The 24,696-nt window shown below is 37.6% G+C and overlaps 1 protein-coding gene across 2 annotated transcripts in view; it reads left to right on the forward strand.

Moving 5' to 3' along the window:
- Positions 1-373: 373 nt before the first annotated feature.
- CTNND2 (catenin delta 2) overlaps positions 374-24,696 on the forward strand; it is a gene marked incomplete at its 5' end in the record, with an annotated part of 876,397 nt that continues 852,074 nt past the window's right edge. For both annotated transcript variants that reach the window (XM_081303245.1, XM_081303246.1), the window contains one exon: positions 374-410. In XM_081303245.1, coding sequence (XP_081159371.1) covers positions 374-410 — 37 coding nt within the window. The remainder of the gene's footprint in view (positions 411-24,696) is intronic.

A 24,696-nucleotide genomic window follows, 5' to 3' on the forward strand; every position in this document is an offset into this window, starting at 1 on the left:
CCGAGCGGAGCGGCGGGCGCGGCTGCTGCTCTTCTAGCCCGGCCGGCAGTGGCGGTGGAGGTGACGGTGGCGGTGCCCAGAGCCCGGAGGAGCCCGGAGAAGCCCGCGGAGCCCGCGGATCCGGGCAGGGGGCGCTGCGATCGTCGCGCTCGGAGGGGCCGCCGTGCCGGGCGCTGCGCACTCGCGTCGGGAGCCGCCTCTCGCCCGCGGCGCTCGCCCCTGCTCCCCGCTAGCATCACTTGTCCCGCGGCCGCGCTCAGACAACAAAAGCGGAAGATGCTGCAGTTGGGCAAGGTCAGGACCTTGCCCTGAAGCCGGGCGGCGGCGCACACGCCTTTTCCCGGACTGAGGAGCTGTAGCTGGCGGCGGGTGCATGTTCGCGAGGAAGCAGTCGGGCGCCGCGCCGTTCGGTGAGTTGCTTTTGCTCGGCTGCTGGGGCCAGGCGCATCCTCCTCCTCGGCGTCGCCCTCCTCCTTCTCGCCGCCGGTGGGGGTTGGTCCTCGGCTCCTGGCCGGCTGGCGGTGGCGGCGGCTGCTGCGTGGTCCTGCCTGCCCGGGGGAGGATCGAGATTGCTCCGGGCCCCCCTCTTGGAAAACCGCTCTGCCTGGAATGGGGTCCAGGGTTAGTGCCTTTCTTGGAGCGGTTACCAAGTGGCTTCTCTGCGTGCTCCCCCTCCCCGCCACCCATCTCCCCCGGAGGAGGCGTATATAGGGCAACACCGACAATACTGCTACCCGCCACCCTCAAGAACATACCCATTGCGTTCATGACGTCCCTAATATATGGGAGAAGACGGGGTGGGGGTGGGGAGGACTTCCCTCCAGTCTTTTGCCCTTATGTTCAATGTCATTACGATGTTTGGCTAGAACAAAATGGAAAGACTTAGTCATATGCGTCCATGGCCGTTTCTTCAGTCTACGGCTGCTTGCCAGACCCAGGGACCCTTTGGTCTATATTTAGCGGTTTCCGAGGACGCATTTTCAGTTCCATTCACAGGTTTCGGGGGCTTCTGCGTCCTGACAATAGACAGTGAGGCTCTGGAAAGCGCCGCCTGAAACACAGGTTTGGAAAGCTGTGCATGGGCATGGGAGATATGTGATGCGATATTTGGGTGATTCGTAATTAATGGCTGAAAGCAAAGCTGCTTCTCTTTATCCCCGACCTTCGTCTTCTTCTGGTGTGTAATGTGTTCATCGATTGCTACTCAGCAGGTTTGAGCCACTGTGCTCAGAATTAAGTCACTAGAAAGGTGGTGTAGCCTCCTTGGTTTAGGTAGTAAGATAACAGACTTCTGGATTTGGGGGGTGTGCGTGAGTGTGGTTCCACAAAGAACAGTTACTTCTAAAATGCCCAAAGTTGTGTTTTGTAGTAAATGCGAGGTAATGAAGGGTGTGGAAGATGAGAATAAGAGGGGCAGTTGTTCTTTTCAAGGTGTTTGTGTTTCCCTCATTTGAGCCGATCGGATGTGCTTTAGCTCTGAAAGGTATCATGAACATGTATGCCTAGTGTTCTCAAGCAAATGTGCTGGCTTAGATCAGAGATTTGTTATAAGCATAATATCAGACCTGACAGGCATAGACTTTTACTTTTAGAAACTGTGTGGCCAGTATTTAAGAGGCTGGGAATTTTCTGAAATGACTTCCATGAAAATGGGGAGGTGCTGAAACTACCCAGGAGTTATCTCATTGTACATCCTTCTTCAGGTGACAGTTGAGTTGATCGCTGCTGGTGGGCACTCACCTACATAATGAAATAGCTTCAGAGCCCCACTGCTTCTAAAAGCCCATGGAGAAGTGTTTGATATGACATGTATCAAACTGCAGAGATGAACCTGTGCTTGATTTGGGGAGGTTTGCTCCATTAGAAGTATGACAAATAGGGGCGAGTATTCTCACATATAGACTGGATGTTTTAAGCCCGGAGACTTCTTTCCAGAGCATCTCTTTGCCACATGCATGATCCATTGTTAATGTTGCTGGGAAAAATGTTAAGTGGTATCCTTACTGGTTGTGGGTTATAAGGTTTCAGGGCTTGAATGAAGATGATTATGTTTGGAGTTAGATGTCGAAATTTGGGAGGCCTGTAATTATACTAATAACAAGTCAGTGAGGCAGAAGAACTAGCAGGGTCTCCATGGCTCATATTAACTGAACACTGTGATTAGTTTTACTAATATTGTTTTAGTTTGACATTATTAACATTCAGAGAACTTTCCAAGAGCACTTTGGACACATTATTATGCCCTCTTCATTTTTTTAATATCAAATTTCTTTCAAAAGAAGCATTAGATGAGGTGGATATGCATTTCTCCTTCCTTTTTCTTTTGAGTCTAGTGTTACAGTTTTAAAAGATGACCCTTAAAGGACTAGTCAGTATTACTCTGTGCCTGTGTGTGCATCCGGAGAGCTGCTGATGGGCTTCAGGAAAACTCCATGTATTGTCTATATGATGTTTTTGTTATATTATGGGTTGAAAATGATAGTACCTGATTGAATGGCAATTTTAATAAGTACAGGAGGTTGTTGCTCTAATGGAATTGTCACAGTCTTATGGAAGGAGTTATTTAATTTGGTGCATGTTGTGTAGTTGTATAACCCAGTCATCATAGATGTCACTAATGTTTTCATTGTTTGTAATAAAAGTCAAGCACTGTCAAATTACAGTATCTCTATCCACTTCACATCTTTCACAATAAAGAGAAGCCAATTTTTTTTTCTCCCAGTGAAATGGTTTATCAGGGAGGAAAAAAAATGAATTCAAATGATATTACTTGGAAAGTGCCATTCATAGTTTTGTCAAATAATTTCTAAATATGACATTACTTTCATAATGGACTCTAAAATTAAAAATGAAGTTACTTGATTCATTTTTATATACTAAACATTATATTTGTACTTTCAGCATATGATTAAATATATAGTGCCCTTACTGAAAATGTTATAGAATTTGTTATTTTCTGTTGTGCTTTATCAAAGTTCTCTCTTACGTGGCATGAATTTACATGGAATTATTGAAGAGTTTAGCAGAGAAATTTTGTCCAGTTATCCTTCTGTAAGAAAGCATTAAATTTACATTTGAAATAATTTATGTAATTTGTTTATAAGGTAGATGATATATTATGTCTGCATCAAAATATCCAGTTGTAACAAGTCAATGGAAACTGGAACATTTTGAACTTCAAAAGTTGTTTCTTTTCCTCTCCTAATTGTCCACAGGTGATGGAAACATCCCTTTTTGATTGTTTCTCTGTATACACATTATTTTCACTTCCTGAGAGAGGATCAGTGATGCTAGTATCACCATTCCTAACAGAGTCTTAGTTTTAAAGATTTCCACATAGTTATGAATACATAAACTCAGGTGCCATAATACAGGTAATGAACAAAAACCAACCGTAGACTGCCCGTATTTTAAAGTCCAGTATTTTGATTGAAGGTGTGGTACAGTGAGTCTCTGCTGTCTTGTTTATGAGTTAAGAAATGTACTTTCAAGTCCAATTCTTCCATTTGCTTCTCAGATGGTTTTCATCAACCATATTCCAGAGGTGTTCCCAGGGATGCAGTCCTTTGATGGCTTTGCAATGGCTTATGTGGTCGTGTGTGGAAAGTTAATTGAATGGGGACAGTTCATGATACTTGTTGCTCACTTCAAGTTTATCAGATTATATGCCAAAACAACAGCTTTTTATAGTAGTATAAAATATTAAACATGTCATAGATAAATAGTTTCTTTCACATTGTCTGCCAATCCAACCTACTGATTAATAAACTGCCTGGTTGGGTTTAATGAATCCAGTTATATTCACAAACAGTACCTCCAACACAGGAAACTCACAGAAATATTTTATCATACTGTGATTTTAGTCCATTAAATATTGAGACTCATAAAAATGCGTAGTTACGACACCTCCAGTTGTTTATCTTTTGATCACATAACAGCTCAGTGTAATTTCAAGCCTTATATCATGGTTAATTGATTTGTAGGAAACATCTTAGCTATATTAGGATATTGAAGTTATACTTTGTATCAATTAGTTTTTGACAAATTGGAAATAATGACTAAATAAGTGAAACAATGCTCCCTAGAAGCTTTCCATATTATCCATGTGCCTTGAAGCTATCTGCAAAATGATACTTATATCATGTTCCCATATATTACATATTCTAATATATTTCAGCAGTTCATATAAATATAAACATGCACATAGGTTTTGGGGCACAGCCCTGCTTTTTCTTTAAAAGTATATTTCTGATCAGAAATTACAACTATAGGACAAATAAGTTTCAGTAGTGCAATACTCTTTGGATTCTGCTTCCAGTGTGTAATAAGATAGGGAATAAACACTGACTTTGAGTGATCCCAGCTCTTTCTCTTTAACTGTGTTTTCTTGACCATTTATGTGATTCTCAGTTATTAATTTAGTTTTTCAGCTGTAAATGGGTACAGTAAGAGAATATCTCAAAATATTGGTATGAGGACAAAGCAAGTGTTCATGAATAAGTTCTTGTAAATGATAAACATTTATGTAAACATAAGAGATATGTCTATATATTAGGACAGATAACTGTGTTTCATATCTGTGTTGTTAAGAAGGTTGTCTCCTTAGTTTGTTCTAACATTGTTTTACTGTCTAGATTTGCATATAAAACACCACATTTTCTACTCTAAAATATATGATTCCTTTACATATTGAAATATATAATAGTTAGGCTAGACGAGAAGTAAATTATATCTACCAGCACCATTATTTAAAAAAAGGATTGCAAAAATTTAATAATATTTTTTGTTAGTGTTCTATTATTCGTCTGATTAAGATCAAATTTTCTACAAAGATTAATGTTGTACAACGAATATTATAGATAGTTTAATAAGCATCATTCTGTGAGGTCAAATGTTAAACATCTGCTCAGTTTAGAATCACAGAATATAGATCCCAACATAATATCATTGAAACAGGGTAAAAGGAAAACTTGTGCAGAAAAAAATTAGTGCATAGAAAGAAGATCCCCTCCTGTTAAAATCAAGTCCTTGGAAAAAATAAACCAAGTGCTCACATTGGTACTCTTAAAAAAATGAATGATCAGTTTTTATTTGTCCTTTACCCTCTGAATCTGCGGTGAAGACACAAAGGTGCCAGATTCCTCCAGGTTAAAGATGTCCTACTCCTCTGTCCTCTTCAAGCCTAGAGGAATTGGATATAAACATAGATCTTTAGCAACATAATTTTTGGTTTAATCACACTTTGATGTATCTTAGAATTTGTTACAGAATATGACCTGTGGAACAGGTGACTAATTTATCTTCAGTAAGAAAAACATTTTGACAATAAATGTGGTTATTTATATTCAAATTTATGTTTTGTTGTGGGAACTGCCAGTTATGTTACCAGAGTAAAACACATGTTATAATAATAAAAAGTTTTTTTTATAAAAGTAATCGGTGAGCCAATTATGTTTGATTAAATACATATAAGCGTCAAAAATTCTACAAGTTTTGAATGACATGAATATGGTGGTTACTGAAAGGGGTGGTTAGATTTTAGCATTAGATAATGAAGAACAATTAATTTTATTATTGAAGTTAGTAAATGCATTTACTCCCCATAAGTGAGGGCTGGAAGTTTTTCATTAGTCATTTTTGTTGTTGTTGTTTATTAGATGTGATTATCACAACTGTCATTGGAAATTTGATTTAAAAGGTATGTATTAATCGTAAAATATATTTTGTCCATGTTACATATGTTTTAGGAGATTCTTTATAATCTTTTTAAAAATGTCTTTTATTTGTTGATAGACCTTTATTTTATTTATTTATATGTGGTGCTGAGAATGGAACCCAGTGCTTCATACATGCTAGGCAAGTGCTCTACCACTGAGCCACAACCCCAGCCTTCCCTCTTTGTAATCTTGCAATACTTATTGTAATATCTATTCTAATTTAAACAACATAAGTCACAGAAATGTATGTATTTAAAAATTATAAAACGTGCAGAAATATAAATTGTTGATATCTTCAAGGAATCAGATAAATATCAACCCTCCAACCCCTGCCCCAGGTTCTGAGAAAATTGAGTTATTGGAAGGAAAAAAGATAGCAGAATGGCTACCATTCATTACACATAACTTGGTGTGGCTGCTGAGTGACATCCCAGGTTCTTAGCCTTCTTCCCCTCCTCCTTCCCCACAGGGACAGAGCTGCCTCTGAGCTAGTAGAGGCCAGCCTTTCTCTCTGCAGGCAAGGAGATCTCCAGAGGAAGAATGGAGAAGCAAGGCAAGCTGCTGCTTTATTCTTCAGAGGCAGAGAAAGTAATGGGTTGGAGAAAGGCCAGAAGTGTTTCATTAATTAAGTTCCCTTTACCTGGAAGGAAATAACAGAAGTAGGGAAGAAGTGTTCCCCATTGACAGGGTTTATAAAGAATTCCGGTTGATAGAATTCTGGATAAAGTAGCTTCCACATGACTTCACTTAGAACTTGAGCTCTTTAAATATTTCATGATATTTTAACACTATATCAGGAATTATCAGGAGAGCGTCTAATATCCTGACTGATTTATAGCAAGGATGATCCATGAAATTCAATTGATTTATGTATACCTAACTTTAAAATAACTTATCCTTAGTGTTTTTCCCTCCTCCCCAAGTTAGTTTTTAACTGCCAATCATTGAATGGCCTTGTAAGTAATGAGCATTGAGCATAAAAAAGTCAGTGTCAAAATCTGACTTCTTAGACTATTTATAAATGATTACCCACGCTAGCTATTATCCATAGCATATTCTACCTCAGTGTAGATAATTAGAATTTGACTGGTGTTTAATGTTTCAGTATTAATAGGAGCAATCACAGACACAGTTAAGAAAAAAGAAAAAAATGTATTTCCAAGTACATATGATGCTTTATTTGACTCTGAGCATGACTACTCAACCTAAACATGCCCATTTCTTAAAATATACTTTATTCTTCTCCATCAAATATTTTATTTGGACTTCCAAATATTAGAGTAACATAGCAGTAATTACCTTCAGCAATACAGAATAATTTAATTTCCAGGAAAAGCAATTTCCTTGTCAGCAAACTAAGTTGTCCAAATATAAGAGCCACAATCCAGACTCCATTTTTAACACAGTTCTCACTGGTGGAGAGCATGGTTCTTGGAGTCATGGGGATACTGGCTGAGGATGGGGCATAAGGGAGAAACGCAAAAAAGGCTCAGGGGCAGAACAAATCATATCACTTTTACAGAGGACATGGAAGGTTGTGCAGAAAGGCTTCACTTGTAATAAATGGACCACGTTGTTTGTGAGACTTGAGTTGGTTTGAAAAGAGTAATGCCATAAAATTAGTAGTAGGTGTATCAATAAATGATGCCACTTCTAGCTAAAGAAACATCATGTAGGTATGAGTTACATTTTCAAAGAATAGAAACATTGGGAATATTCATCAAGGCAACCCCCCTACCCCTAAAAAAAAAAAAAAAAGCCTATGCTGATATGATACCCAGCACACCTAGCCAATCACATACCCACACAAATTCAAGAACACAGCGTGTATGGCATGGTTTTGAGTGTTGCCTTATATACTACTTCACTACTACATATGGTTTATTATATATTACGTAACTATGCAAAACATGCTTTTATATTTTTAAAGTCATATTTCCTCTGATATGTTTCTTTATTTAGCAGAATAGACGACTTAAGTTAACAAGGTTTATTCTTCATGAGCTGCATATTGCACTTACTCTAATCAGTCATACTTTTGTGTCATTTCTATTTTAAATTTGAGATGTATTGAGTAGATTTAGCAATTTTGTGTCTCCTTGAGAAATTTACAGCAAGCTAGTAAATTTTTTTTTTCTGTTTATCAAATGACATTAATTTTTAAAAAATAAATCATTTACAGTAAATATTTGGAAATATATGTGATAAAAATAAAGTTTACACCTGATTTCAAGCCACAAGGATAACCCTAACTGTGGCAGATTTGGCAACAAATATACATTTTTAACTTTGAAATAAGCTTGCTCGTATTTCATTTTGTTAACTTTTAACATGTAAGACAGCTTCTCTCATATAATTAGTATTCATTTTTAGTGTCTGTTTCCCATGCCTTTATGTAACATTTTTTACATAAATAACTCTCTAATTTTGAAGATTGATGGTGTTTTCATTTTTTTTTGGCAGTATATTTGATGCTCAGATTACATTTCTGATAGCTAAATTCTTCTGTGGGTTTATTTGCTTCAGAAGTACCCTAGGACTGGATGTTGTCACCATTTTTTTGGGGGGGGGATGTTGTCATCATTGTTGATAGCTGTTTTCTAGGCATCCTGGAGAAAGGTTATGTAATCTGTATCTCTCAGCAAGGCAGGAGTATGCCAATTTCTCATGATTTTTACAACACTGGATATTATAATTAGGAAAGCAGAAAAGCCCAAACTTTCCAGGTACCCAGGGGAAAATCATGTTTTCCTGTGATTTCATTTGCTATTAACCTGTGCTAAGCTTAAATATTTCACAAGTTTGTTGTCCACTTTTAATTATTCTGAGAATTATCTTTTCATATCTAATGCATTTTTCTGAGTTAATCTAGATCCTTCTTTTGATTTATGTTGTTTGTCTAGAGTAATTCCTTCATTCTTTGTCATATCTTAACTGTATATATTTTATTTTATTTTATTTTTTCATGGAGGGAGCATAGTTCTAAGGTTCAAGCTTAAATTCATGCACTTTTCCTGGAATGATTTTTCTTTAAGGAAACATTATTTTGCTCACTGATTTTATGTCTTAGTAGTAAATATGACAATGGAACAGATAGTAAGGGGGCAGCTTAAGAGTCGGTCTCCTGCTTCCTGTACCATGTTTTTAGCAAGTGAGTAGGTTACTACTAAATGTCATTGTTGATACAGGGGAAATAATAATTATTGGGTGTTCAGGTTGTGACTGTAAATTAAGACTGTGTACTTAAAATACTTAGCAGAGTACTTGGTGTCTTAGTTACAAGAACTTAAATGTTACTAGCGACTGTGAAAACATGTCAGATCATTCCTCCAGGATCTACCTCTGCTTTTCTCACACGAAGTATAATTAGACATCCATACAGATTCAGGGGACCTCTGTGTGAAAAGGCCAGGCACTTGTGGCAGTCTGAGCTTACAGGTGAATGCTTCCCACGTGGTACAGACACTCTCTGTGTGTTCTCCATGGTGCCCTGTGGCTTACATTTTAGTGTGTTGGGAAGAGTAAGTTAGGACCCTGTTTATTAGTCAGATAAATACATCATTTTCAATATTTTGCCCTGTTCCCAGAAACATGTCCCTTTCTTTTGTATCATATAGGACTATGCTTCCCCTGAGTCTTGCCCCATATTGGTAATCTTTTATCATTGGGCCTGGAATCTGAGCATAGTAATTGATACAGTAAATGGTGAATTGACCATTTTGGGGTGTAGGTACACTATTGCTTTATTGTTAAAATGAATCACAAACCAAGGTTTGCTTGTGTCACGGTTTAGATGTGATATGTCCCTGGATAGATTATGAGAGTTGTGACCTAATTAGTCCATCCTACTTTGGATGGACAGACTGGGTTGTAACATGAGGCAGGTGGGGTGTGGCTGGAAGAGGTGGCTCCCTGGGAGCATGCCCTGGAAAGGTTCACCTTTCCTGTGGCCCTTCCTCTCGCTGTGTTTTCCAGCCTCCAGGAATGAAGCAGGTCTCCTGTAGCATGCTCTTCCTGTGCATGCTCACCTTGGGTCCAGAGCAGAAGATTCAGCCCACCATGGACCATGAGCCCAATCCAACTTCCTTCTCTAAGACGTTCTTGTCACATATTTTGGTCACAGTAACAAAAATCTGATGAATACAATTTGTTTGCTTTGGGTTCATTTTGGGTGCTGGGCCCTGGAGCCCTCTAGAAGGCACCAAGTTAGGAATCTAGGCTCTGAAATCCCAGTTGTCCTTGACATTTGATTTTTCTTGCAAACTTTGCCCCTATGCCTCTTTTGTCATGTGCTCATTGAGATCAACACTTACAGGGATTTTGTGAATGCTATAAGATAATTCATGTGAAAATGCCATGGGAAACACAGTCATAATAAACACTTAAGTATAAAATATATTCATTGGAGCTTTTGGAGCTTTTGATGTTCTTCAAAAATAGTTTTTTTCCCCTTTTGTGTGAGTTGGAGTCAAAGGATTTTCTTGCCTATAAAGTGAATCTGTGAATTCTATTACCAATATGGTTACAAAGTGTCCAGTTTCCTGATGGTTGTAAGATATTGCTACATTCCTTCCCATTGGTCTTTTCCAAAGGAACCCACCCGTCTCCTTTACCCATCAGTGGAAGTACTTCTTGTTATATCTTTAAACCACTTCAAAACTTACAAGTTATCCCAAATTGACTCAATAAATTTGCCTTTAACTTTTTCTTCTGGCATAGATATTTGCTACTTTAAAGAAGGGGGTAGCTTGAAGCCCTTTTGTTCATCAAGAGTGAAGTCTGTAGAGCTGTCTTCAGAATATTATTTTCTCCTCTGGTGGGCTGCTGAGTCTGGCACCTGTGAGACTTTATCAGAACAATTTTAGAAGTGTGAAGCATAGTTGGCTTCCATTTTTTGAACACATTTCCTTAAATAATTTGACAAAATTTCTGAGAATTCTTATCGCTCCAATCATAGCCTACCAATAGGAAAAAATCATGTGTAAATTACAAAGATTTAATGGTTCCATGTTCTCCAACCTTGGAAGGATGTACAGAAGAGGAGTTAAAATTCCCAGTTGAGGATGTAACTTACTGAGTAGCAAGATTTCAAGTATCTGAGAAGTGATGCTAATCATGGTTTTATGTTCATAGCCATTGATCAAATTGATCAACTGATCATCAAAGAATGAAGTCTGTCTGCAGGCGAGAGCAACCTCTGGGGTACTTTTACAGCAATGTCCTTCTTCCTGCTTGAACAATTTGGGGAATTCTTGGGGGGTGTGTTTTGGTTTTCCAGGTGGACCCAAGAGAGAAACAGTATCAGAGGAAAGGGACAATAAGATAGCAGGGGAAATTGACACTCAGGTGACATCCCTTCTTCCTCTGAACACTTCTTCTGTGGACACACAAGACAGTGTGTCCTGGTGAGTTCTGAACTGGGGCTTGGAGCTTGGTAATACCCTCCAAAAAAGTATAGGAAATTCAAGTAATTGGGAGGGTCAGTTTGGGCAACATATATTTTTATGATGAGCTTTTCGGCCAAAACATAAGTTCTGAGGAGACAAGAAGTTATACAGAGGAGCATGCAGCACGCTCTGATTGTGTTTCTTTGGAGCCAGATCAACTACCTGCTTCTGAATAGTTTATTTTTTTCTTCTAGTTGAATCAGAGTGACTTCTCTCTTATTCAGACTCAGATTTTAAGTGCAGATGGTTCTTGAGCTGTATCTCCCATGGCCTCTCTGAAACCCTTCCTTTCCTGTGTGCCACTCCTCTTGACTTGTGTGCACTGCCACCCAGACTCCAGATTTTTCAGTCCTGAACATCCATCCACATTCACACCTGATATAATGAGGTGAGTTTATGTGGCTTACTCAGGGCTTGAGACACTGTGTATTTTGTAACTGCTCGGTTGTTCCTGCAGAATGGCAGGTGGTGTGAAGTGGGAAGTGGGTACACAGGTGACTGAGCCCAAGAAGGACTGTCTTGAGTTGAACAGGATGTGGGAGGAACTGGAAGCAAAGTTATTTCTTTGAGTTTTATAGCATATTAGCTTTTACATGTGCTTTCTCATATTTTATCTCTTGAATGTGAGGATAAGAATTTTAAAAGCAACATAACCAGTTTTTGGACCAATAAATTTTTGTTGTATTCAGTGAATCTCAGAATACCCTGAGGGACTATCCATCTGATTGCAAGCAGCATTCAATTTCTTGCAGTTATTTATCATTGTAGCTAATTGAGATGGGTGGTCCCGGATTGAGTGGCTCTATTTGTTTTTTTAGCTCTGGCCCAAAGAAAATAGTTTAGTGCTGAAATCTGTTTCCACAGTTTCTCTGTGTCCTTTAGGTTTGAACAGTTATGTTTGTTGATCATTACCTTTCCTTCTTTGTGTTTAAAGTAAATTGCTCTATGGATAATTAGGGAAAACTTTAATGATTTTCTGTAGTTTATTGGTGATCAAGACCTATACTCATGATTTATGCTAAATAGTTGATTACATGCTGTGGGAGAGATTTTATTTTTTCCCTCTGAGTAGTTATCACAGAAGTAGAACACCATTACTTATATATTTACTGTTGACATATCTTTAAAGATAGAAGCTGCTGGTCATTTGGCAAGAGGTAGGACATCTTCTATATCCATTATGAGGCATTGAGGAGGACACTAGGGGTAGGCAGGTCATCTTGTGGTAGATATGTGCCATGCCACACTTTGCTGTTGGCATTTGGAAAACTTTACCATCATCCTATCAAGAAGTGAAGCTGTGCATGCATTCTGATTTCAAAGTATATAGATATAATAAACATTGCAGGTGTTACAGTGTACATGTGTGATGTTATAGAGAAAATCATGATGTCAGAAAAATTTGTGAAGCTCTTCAAGGATTTCCAGAAGATTGTAGAACATTTTGATAACCTATCTGTAGGTTATTCCCATATCACAGAAGTTAGGCAAAACATGTCAAAGATACCTGTGTTGTGATAGCAGAACCTGGATGTGGGAGGGCTTCACTAAATCAAAGCAGTGTAAGACAGATCAGGCTGCTGTAACAAGATGCCACAGAAGGGATGGCTTAACCAACACATTTGTGTTCCATGGTTCTGGAATCTGGACTGTCTAAGGTCAAATTGTAGGCATATTATGTTCCTGTTTAGGGCTGTCTTCCTGACTTGCAGATGGCTGCCTTCTAGATTATTCTCACATGGCCTTTCAAAGATTTCTATCTGTCCTCTTCTTATAAGGCCACTCATCCCATTATAGCCTAACTTTCAAGATCCATCTCGCCATAATTACTTATCAAATGCCACCATACCAAAAGTTAGGGCTTTATCATGTGAATTTGTTTTTTTGGAGGGTGTGGGACATGTAGTACATACCAGAGATCACAGGACAAAACCAAGAAGATTCTCCAATTGTAAGAAAAGCCAATCTCTATGGTGGATTTAGATTTCACTATTTAATTATTCTTCAATGAATGAGAATTTCCAGTGAGTAATGTGGGTCATTCTTTGAACTATTTTGAATCATTCTTCAGTTCACTATAAATGTTTCAGTTTGATTGATTAAATACAGAAGGTGATGCAGAACAATGTGCTGTATAGAACACCTAAGTACACGTTTGTCTTTATTCTGTTATGGTCTCTAAGTTATTTTTTGCATGTATTTTTCAAAATTGCATGGCTGGTTTTCATCTTGGCTGATACCTACTTCTTATTATCTTCACTCTGAAGGTACTGATCCACTTGCCTCATGTTTCACCAGAATTACTTTTGCAGGCTCTTGATGGGCACCTGCCTTTACTCTGCACACAGCTCACCATTTGCTCAGCTACCAGAAGCTTTCTAATCCAGTTACATCTTGCCTTTACTTATGATCCTAGCAGTGACCATCAGAAAAAGGTCCAAACCCTTCCTGTTTGTTGTCATTTCCCTTTTCTATCTCCTTGATTTATTAAGCTGACACTTCCTTGACTGTCTTTTTGGATCTCCTGATAATCCTGCTAAAACAGTTGTTTCTTTCCTGAAAAATGAGGTTGTAGCTCTTTCATAACATGTCTGTGGACTAAAAGTCATGTCTTTATCAATTGGTTTGCAAGGTTGTTTTCATGTGTTCTACCTTGAAATGCAACCTCCTTGAGGGCTGGTCATTAAAATATCTTAAGTAGACCCTGTACTGAGATAATGCAAATAGGAAGGAATTCTTGGTCATGAATATGCATGCCTGGCTTGGAGTAAGATGCCTGATGGAGGATACATTTTTAATATATGATCATCATTGAATGCTGTCAGAGATATATGTTGGAATGGGAAGACAAGGTAGAAGACAGATAATCTATCATCCAATGGATATGAGAGATCAATATGATGATTAGTTAGCCAGAGCTGCTGCTTTTCCACATTGCAGATCTAACAGAGTGCTTTTGCCCAGTAAGTTAGCTGCCATACATTTCCTGCCATCCTCATGTACAGTAGCTGTTTCTCAAAGACAGATTATCTCAGGTAAATGCAATACAAATTTGCTGGTATTTTGCTGCTGGATGATATTAAACATACTTTTAGGATCAAAGAACAGAACTGTGCCAAGTTTATATTTTCATGGTTCAATAACCATCATCTCAAAGAAAAGTAGTGGACTATGAAACATGGAAATATTGATTTAGGTAAGAATTTTCAGGCTACTTTTTCAAGACTTAAGAGAAAACATAGATGAAAAATGGCATAATTTCAAGTAATTAGCATATATAATTATCAAAACTAGTTTTAATTTCTAGGTGTGAGTACGTATTTCCCATGGTATTGAAATTGAAGATTTCATGTATGATTTGGAATATTGACAATTGAAAGTAAAGTAAATTATTTTTTAAAAATTACAGAATTATCCAAATGATATCCAAATTTTTAGATAAGCCTTGATGGATATATGTTAAAAACATTGGGATATCTTTTATAATAACTAAGTGTCAATGTTTTGGGATACACAGGTTTTTTGTTTGTTTTTGTAACTACAACATAATTAAATGTCAGAACCCAATTATGTGACTTCAAGTGTGAAATTTAGTAGTTTCATGTTTATTTTATTTCATCTCATACAGAAAATGTCTGTAACTCAAAGTTAATATAATATGAGGTATTTGCTTTTATAAATTTAATTTCTCTTGTTTGGACTCCACTGTTACAGAATTCTCTGTTTTATTTAAATTAACTATGCCTTTAGTGAATTTTATTTGAAATATAAAACCTGCACATTGAAAATGAATGAAGTTATTAAATATGTCATTAGATCGGGGACATCCCTCTTACCTCATAAGTGTGTTTTAAGGTGGTTCCCTTTGGTATTTCAACTGTGGCTGTCCACTCAATAATTTACACTGTTTCTTTCTTGGAACACTTTACTGACTGAATATTTGTACATCTTCGCTTTTGAATCAATCAATTCTTGAAGCATGGTCTTAGAGAGGAGTTTGGGGTCTGGGAGTATGTGCCATTGGTGCTTGTGCTAAAGGATGGCCACCTCGGCATTTGATGGAAGGTGGCATCCTGGCCCCTCCTCACCCTCTCTGGTGGCACTATTGACATTTCTCATGCTGTTTAATTATTTTAGCTTTTGTGTTTTGAGTTTTACAGAGAACTGGAAAGAAGACCCTCCCTCACTTGTTCAACAAGTGTTTTGCATGCCTTGAAAAGACTTCTATTTGTCATTCTTCCAATTTGAAAAATATACACCCAGGCTCACTTCACCATGTTGCTGTTGAAAATATCATGTAGGACCATGTGAAGTCCTGACATGCTACCATCTCTGATCTACAGAATGACAATTTCAATCTAATGATTTTCATTTTCCTTAACTGAGGAATTAGTAATTTAAAAATACTGTGTGTGCCTTCCCCACACCCCCTGAAATTCTCTGTTTAGTGGCTTAACAAATAAAAGACTTGAGAATTCTCTTGTGATTTTAAATACTAAGGGAGATGTGCCAATTCTTTGGTCATGGGGGAAACCATTGATTGGATTAAGGTTGGCATAGCTGGAAAGAATTAACTTAAATCCCTGAGCAATTTACAGAACCCTGGGCTGGTATGTTTGGCCCTAGGGAGTGGGAAGCAGGCAGTCCCCCTGCCTTAGGCAACTATTCTTATCTTCACCAACCATTCTGCCTTTCCTGGGTTTTATAGCCCAGCTGTGAGTTGTAGCTTTGGCCTTTAAGCTATGGAAGATTTAATTAATGGACCAATGTAATATTCTAATATTTTTATGAGACTATTTTCCAAGTTTTTATTTTTATTTTGCATTTTAAGATGTTTTATGTTCATTCTAAATGAAGCCGGAGTTCATATCAGGTACTATTCATTTGTAGAATGAGTCTGGTTTAGATGTTTACTTCAAATTGAATCCATTGGCAGTATAGTTGCCACTCTGTGAGTTTTGCATCCTGCGATTCAACCAATCCAAATGGAAAATATGAAAAGAAAAAAATGTATCTGAACTGAACAGGAAGACTTTTTATTGTCATTGTTTCCTAAATAATACCATATAACAGCTACTTACATAGCATTTACATTGTATTAGATATTAGAATAATCTAGAGGTGATTCAATATAGGAGAAGATTGCATAGTTTACATGCAAATACTGCAAAATTTTATATAAGGGACTTGGGACTTGAGCATCCCTGTAACATGAGGAGCTCTGGAACCAATCTCCCCTACCAAGGAACTACAGTACTAAGTTGGGTGCATTAAAATATAATTTCATGTCCCAGAATATGAGTAAGCAGTTAACAAAAATTGTTACTTGCTTTTTCTATGTACCAATATGAATATATTACAGTGAATCTCACCTTTATATCCACAAGGCACTAATTAAAAAATCTATAAATAAAAAAGTGTGAATCACAGATATGAGTGTATGTGTGTGTGTATGTGTATAATGTTTATACTCTGGAGATGATGTGTTGAAAATGGCTCTTCACTTATTGGTTTCCTCCCAAATTAAACCTTAGCCTAATCATGTGGAAGACATTCTTCATAATAGCCAACTAGTATTGCTCAAAACTGTTAATGTCATCAAAAATGATGAAGGTCTGAGAAGCAGACAAATGGCTGAATGTACTGTGGTATCCTAAATGTGGTCTTGGAATAGTAAAGGGACATTAGGGAAAAATTAAGTAACTCAGAATTAAGTGTAGTGTGGACTTCAGTTAATAATAATGTATTAACACCATTGCATGAATTGTAACAAAGGCAATATACTAAAGTAAGGTTTTCAATAGAAGGTAAATTGTTTGCTAAAAGATAAAGGGTATTTATTTTTTTAGTGTAATTTTTGACACTAGAAGTTTTTTTAAATGCCTTTTCAAAGTTTTTAAAGATGTCAGTAAAGGAAATACTTTTTATTATATTTTGGTATGTGTCGACTGTGTCCCAATATTTTATAATTATTATTTAAATTGATCTGTTATTAAAGAGTAAATCAGCATAAAATATTTTTACCACTATTTCATGAATTTCTGGCTAAGAAGAAGGGAGGAAAATAATAAAAAATATTTTAGAAATTCATAAATTTCTCATTTTCTTGTTGATGATCACTTGAAATCATAAAATATAACTCAAAAGTTCTAAGATTTCTGAAGTATTTCTTCAAAGTATGACTTTCATAGAAGCAACAGGCATTTCCATCATTTGTTTTGAAATTTATGTTAATAAGTGAAAATGTTTTCCTCCTAACATTTACAAAGTCAAAACATGTAATTTGTCTTTGTTTTATGAATCATATTACTGACATTTGAACATAAGCTTTTAATGGCCCCCCACCAGCCCTTTTGCATAACCCATGCAATCCCACATGGTTAAGGTTGCTAGATTTAGCAAATGAAAATAAAGGATGCCTAATGGAGTTTGGATAAGCAAATTTTTAGCAACAGATTTTAATTTTATAAACAAATAAACAATATAACTTTTTCAGTATAAGTATATCCTGAATAATGCATGGGAACATGTATATAAAAATTTATTTGGTGATTTTTCCTGAAATACAAGTTCATCTAGACCTAGTCTCTTGGACACAAAGTGACTTGTTATTCTTTTCCTTTAATTCTACTAGTACTGATAATGCCAATAGTAACCAGTGAGCCTTTTATTGCATGTCATCGCCTACACTTTGGTGATAGAAGGCCTTCTTCCTGGTTTGCCAATTTTTGAACATCACTAACTTAAATGCCACTTTCCTATTGAGCCTTCCAGTGTTAACCTAAGCCCAAAGAAAACTTGTGTAGAAATTTGCTTTTCATTTACAATGGAATATTTCATATATTGCCTGTTAAAGTAATCATGTGCTGAGGTGGTAGAATATCTGTCATAATTCTCTAGGCTCCAGATGAAAAGGACATAATGTCTTAATTAGATATCATAAAGCTGAATGAGGAGGTTGTGTGTTGGGATGAGCGAAGTTATGCTGCCTTGATAAATAATCCCCATTTTTAGCAACTGAAATTTGTAAAGGTTAGTAGAGTTTTCAGCATGGACTGTCAAGATGGACCCTTGGGCAATCATAATTTCTTTGGGGCACAGGCCAATGGATCCTCCACCTTGGCAAAGTCTTCCATGACCACTGAGGTCAAGAAAAAAGTGGGAAATTGAGTCAGTCTCACTTGGTCTTATATCATTAGAGTGAGCTACATAGCTGTCCCCAACTTTAATAGAGAGGGATACTGAGGATGTCCTCAAGGATGAAGGTAACTGGGATACTGGTAAAGAGCCCCAAGTGAATCATCAAAAAATAAAAAAGGAATATGTGAAATCTTTGAGGATTGGATGACTTAGATATTTCTTAACTTTAGGAGTTACTCCTCATGAACCTATAGGTTTTGTTCATAAAAAGAAACCTTATTTCTGAATCCTTGTACCTAGGATAGAAACTCAGACTTTTGTATAAAACTAAGAAACAATGAATGTCAAAGCCTTATCAATGGTACTAAATAGTATGTGAATCATAATTGGAGATCAATATTATGGTCATGTGCTCAAAAGCATGCTCCAAAGCCACCTTGCTGTTTTTCAAGAAATGCAGTTCTCAGACATTAAGACAGCAAACCTTTATCTGTGTGTATGTGTGTGTGTGTGTGTGTGTGTGTGTGTGTACATATGCACATGCATACACATATATGTGCAAGTATAATACAAAATACATATTTTTTTTTCCTTTAAATAAGGTTGAAGGCCTGAGTTTTGTTTCATTCTCGTAGTAACAGTGATTCATGTCCGGAGACTCTGGCCAATTTTAAATGCTGCCGTGTCACTGCTGCTCCCCCCGACCCCCAGCCGACATCCCTCCCAAGGACCTCAGGAGTGGTGGTGCTGCAGTCCTGTTCCGCTGCTCCACTTGGCATGGGCCTCACCCTCTCTCTTCTGTGCGGGCACCATCTCCATGGCAACCAAGGGCTGCTCAGCAGGCAGCTGTGCCATGGGGGGCGGCTGGAGCTGGCAGAGGCAATCAAAGAGCGAGGAGGCCTTGAAGAGCCCTGGAAAAAGCTTCCAATGTAATTGCGGAGACAGAAATGAAAAATGTTATTAATTTGAGACATCCAGGCTAGCGGTGGAACTCCCAGGAGGCCCCTGCTCTCCTCTGCACCTTGCTAACGATGCTGCTCCAACCTCCATGTGCTTCTTTCTGTGTTTGGATGCTTTTTTGTGTTGGTGTTTGAGGAAATATGGGGTAGGCAGATTTTCGGCCAGGGATGAGCACGTCTTCGGGCGACTGACTGATCACATGCACGAAAAAGCAAGGGCTCTTATGAAATAAAAATCGGAAAAGATGTAGACACCAAATTTCAAGGTCAGTGAATCTTCAGCTGCAAACTTCAGCTAAGGATTCTATAAATAACTTGTCACTTTCGCCACCACACAAAACTTAGAGGAGGTTTTTGATGCAATTGTACTCAGTTTGGGATCTGGGTTCAGAGCACTGCTGAGCATTTGCTTCTCCTGTGTTCTCTAAGCATTGATCTGTCCTCAGGATATGATGTAAATTCAGGTACAAACGCCGTTGTTTGTTTCTTGGGCACCTCTGAACCTTGCCCTACTTGTCTGACCTTTTCTCTAGGGAGCTCATCCCAAAGACAAACTGGCAAACTCTTACAGGACATAACACATACTGTTGAGGAGAGGGAGCCAGGAGGAGAGAGAAGAAATTCTTATGGGACCAGAACTAAGAAAAATGTGTAATATTTGTTATAAGAGGTTTTTTTAAATACTATATATAAATTTGTTATACCATGTTAGTTAATACAAAGTGCTGTAGTTTTTCAAGTATAAAATGAAAAAAAAAACAGTTCATAGAGGATATAATCAGATTTTTAGTATGTCTCTGATTGCTTCTGAAATTTGTTCATGTGTGTATGTCTGCATGTGAGTATGAAATTGTTAAGGTGTTCTATACTGAATTTTTAAAAGGATAAAGCTTGAATAGCAGATAATTGTCTTCTGCATTTCTTTTATCATATGCCAGATTCATTCACTTAATTCTGCCATAAGGAAGTCTCAGGATTTTGCGTGCTACTCTTTAGTTCTTAAATAATTTTAGTTATTGATTAAATATATAGAGAGAGATTTATAAAATTTGATTTTTATATTTAAAAACTGGTTTTTATTCCACTTGCACCAGAGCATGTCTTGCCAGTGAAATGAAGTAGTAGTCCTTTAGTTTTTTTAGGATTTGATGATTGTCATGTCTTGGTATAAAGACAGGGATACTGTAGAAGCTGATGATGATGACAATAACGATGATCACTATTGAAAGTGAGATGTTTTTTTCCAGTCCCCTACTTTCTAGCCATCGAGTGAGCAGTAATGTGAATGCTTCCCAACCATAGAGAACCTAATCATTGGGGGTCATCTCCAGTCACATTTGAATATTGTTGTTACTGACAGTTTAAAAATGATTTCTCTATCTTTCAAAAATGCTTCTTTAAAAAATTAAGATATGGCTTATTATATGTTTGATTTGTATTGACAATTCAAAAGAAGTTAACTTTTAAAAGTTAAGTTGGGAGTCAGGTGTGGTGGCACACAACTGTAATCTCAATGGCTCCAGAGACTGCAGCAGGAGGATTGTGAGTTCAAAGCCAGCCTCAGCAACTTAGCAAGGATCTAAGCAACTCAGGGAGACCTTATCTCTAAATAAAATATAAAAATAGCCAGGATGTGGTTCAGTGGTTAAGAGTCTCTGGGTTCCATCCCTAGTATCAAAACAAACAACAAATAAAAATAAAAAAGTTGGGGACATTAAAATGAGTTTTAAAAACTGTTTATAACTAAATTACCATTAAACAGTAAATAGCAGAACTTGAAGAATGTATCTAGTGTAGTGCCTAAAAGAAATTATAGTAATGAATGTATATATTAGAACAACAACTGGTAACTAGTGAGCTAAGTGTTCATCTTAGGAAATTAGAAAACAAGGTCAGTGGAGGAAAATTGAAGAAAGCAGATGGAAACCAGCTATCACAAATATGAATAGTACAGTTCCTAAGAACAACTATTTGTTTTAATAGTTGAAAATTATTGTATCAGTCACCAACTACTTCAGTATTTACAACAGAGGGAATTCAATATAGGTGATTATAGGCACAACTGCAGAGAAGTTGAGAAGTTAAATGAGGGGGCAGAGAAGCAACTTAGTAAAGAGTTTCAGGACGTCATTACTCCAGCCTAGAGCAGGGATAGTCAGCTTGGCACCACGCGAGGCCTCCTTCACCTCCCTGTCACGAGACACTTTCTGCTTGGCCTGATTGGGTGGTGGGAGTTACTGGTGTCTAGAGGCCAGTGCTGCTGCTGACTATCATCCAAACCTCAGACAGACCCCACGACAATGTCTGAAGGCTCGCACTGAGCCACCACAGTGAGCTTCAGAAAATGTTTGTAATTCAGTGCCAGTTGAAACACAAGTGTAATGCAAAGCTTTGAGTTCTTGTTTCCATTCATAGCATTAAGTGTTCCTCAATATGTGATGTTTTTAAAATATTTTTTAGTTGTAGATGGACACAATATCTTCATTTCTATTTGTTTTTATTTTTAATGTGGCGCTGGGGACCAAACCCAGGACCTCATGTGTGCGAGGCAAGTGCTCTACACTGAGCTACAACCCCAGCCCAATATGTGATACCCTTTTATGCCAATAGGGTCACTGGGCTGTTTCAGTTTCACTCTCTATGCAAAGTTTTGATTGTTCATATGCTTTTACATTATAGGTATGTGAGTACCTGTATATGTACATACACACACACATGCAATTTGTGTGAATATGATTTACTGATTTCAACTCTGTGAATAAATGTTAAGCTTGTGGATTTTTAGAAATTATTTCCTATAAAATGTATGTGTGACCAAAGTCACCTTCTTAAAAATGATATATACAATAAATTTTATGTCTAAAATCACAGCACAGCAGTCCATCTATTCTGTCAAGATATTAGGGAAAGGGAATGGATTGTGTCTTCTACTTTTTTATATAAATAGTACCAGGTTGATTAATACATAAATTGAAGCCATTCGGTAATATTGTTCAGTCACGGTGTGCATGTTTGGAAATGAAGAATTTATGCACTGACTTCACATTTTGTCTGTTTAATTCCTTATTAAGGCTGCAGAAACTTGACTATGAACCAACTTAAGTTCTTAGGGACCTCGAAGGCTTTCTTGCCAGTGAGCATGGGTTGTATCTCCATGTGCTTTTGAACCTTTCTAGTAAAATCAGAACTCTATTCAAGATCACTGTCTGATGGGCTTCTATAGCAAAGTCACATAGACTGGGCTCACAGTCAACATTTATTCCTATAGTTCTGGAATTTGTGAAGAACAAGGAGAGAGAGAGTGCATTCTGGTGTCTCTTCTTATGAGAGCACCATGGTATGAACACCACCTTCCTGACCTCATCCACATCTTATTTCCTCCCAGAGGCCCTGCCTGTCCTGAGTTAGACCTTCAGCATAAAACTTGGAGGGGGATTCAGTCCACCTTGGTCACTGATCCCAGGGGCTGAAGTGTTTTGGGCATCACTTTTTCTTTCCCAGAGTATGAAGATTTTCAATTGTGTTATGCATGAGTAGAGTGACAGTCTTAAGAAACAGTGTATTGCACAAATCCAATAGTGAATTAGGGGGTTAGGAAGCAGAAATCAAGGCTGTGAGGTAAGGGAGGTAATTTTGAAGTTAAAGAACTGAAGATAACAAAAGGCTAATAGCTACTCTGACTCAGGAATGTGAAACTCGGAGAACTCAGGTTTCTACCAGAATGATTAAACAATTTGAAATAAAGTCTTTGCAGTTCCATGGGCAGATTATTTTTAAGTTATCTACCAAAGTGAAGGAATCAGCCATGAATACTCTATGAGGCCAAAAATCTTATTTGTTTTCTATCTGTGTAATCCAATTTGAGATTAGATAATTACATTTTTTTTGGTAACGGTTGAAAGAATCAAATGAATCACTGCTACATGTGCTTTCTTTTGTATCTAACTTAAAAAATTGTTTTTGTTATATTTTCCTTTGAAAATCAATGGTGGGATTTACCTTGCTGTAGTAAGGCTGTCTGGCTCACAGATTGTGGTGCTAATTTCCCAAGTTAAACATTATTACATTTTATCAGCTCATTGACATTTGATACTTCTGCTGTATTTTTGTGTGGTATAGAAATTATGAAATGTTTTCTCACAAAAGGGATAAGAACAATATTGTTTTAATTGTTAAAATTTGCTGTTTTAACTTAATTGGAGAAAAAAGGGTTTAAGTTCTGGTTAATGAATTATAAAATTTTCTGCTTTTTTCCTTGAAAACAAGTCTGTGAAAGTGCACATATTATGTCATCACTGACCAGCAGGGTCTGAACATCCATGTTGGGAGGTTGCTGTTTCTCTTTTTCCTCCACCTCTCCTACAGAAATTTTAGATCTTCTTTTCTGGGCTACCTCTCTATTTCCTTTAAAGTAGCCCCCCCCATTGTCTGCAGGAGATATGTTCCGAGACACCTAGAACATGCATGAAACTGCAGATAGCATGGGCTCTATATGACTGATAACTGAGATGGCTACTAAGCAACTATTGGATTGATAGTGTGTGTGGCATGGATACGGTGGATGAAGAAATGATTCACATCCTGCATGAAGTGGAGCAGGATGGTGTGAGATTTTATAAGACCACCCAGAAAACTGTGCACATTAAAACTTATAAATTGTTTATTTCTGGAATTTTCCACTTCATATTTCACACTTCTGCAGACCAAAGGTAATTGAAACCACAGAAAAAGAAATCTGCAGAGGAGGGAGAACTACTTCACTTTTTCCTTGATACCAGCTGGGGCAGGCCACCTGCTGGTCCAGTTGGATGGAATGAAGGCTGCTATCAGTGGCTCTTACACTTCACCTGCATTGGGCAGGTGGCACAGGAATAGCCTTCAGTCATGACCCTTTTCAGTTTGGGGGAAGGTTCTGATAAAACGGGAAGTTGTAGGATGGCTACTTTGGTTACTAGTCCAAGCTAATAATTCAGTACTATCAGCAACAAGCAGATGCTGTATTTTAAAGATTCCTATGACATTCCTTAATTTGTTTAGAATGGAGAGGTGACTCATATGCAATGTGTGTATTTAAAAAAAATTAGCTGTAGATGGACACAATACCTTTATTTTGTTTATTTATATTTATGTGGTGTTGAGGATTGAACCCAGAGCCTCACACGTGCAAGGCAAGCATTCTACCACTGGGCCACAACCCCAGCCCCAGTGTGTATTGATTTTAATATTAGGATAAAGTGTTAAACTCACAGATGGTCAATAAAATCTCTTTGTGACCCAATTCACCTTGAAAGATAAATGCCTAGGGGCTGATAATAAGTAACCCCAGCCCTCCCAGGATGCTTCTCTGTACATGTATTAACTGCGTTAAGTGCAGGTGCACTATAGTGTAGCCATTTGTATGCTGCACCAAGTCTTATCCTTTCATGTAGTATA

This window comes from Spermophilus citellus (genome assembly GCF_964194105.1).
Source record: "Spermophilus citellus genome assembly, chromosome: 1".
Classification (NCBI taxonomy): domain Eukaryota; kingdom Metazoa; phylum Chordata; class Mammalia; order Rodentia; family Sciuridae; genus Spermophilus; species Spermophilus citellus.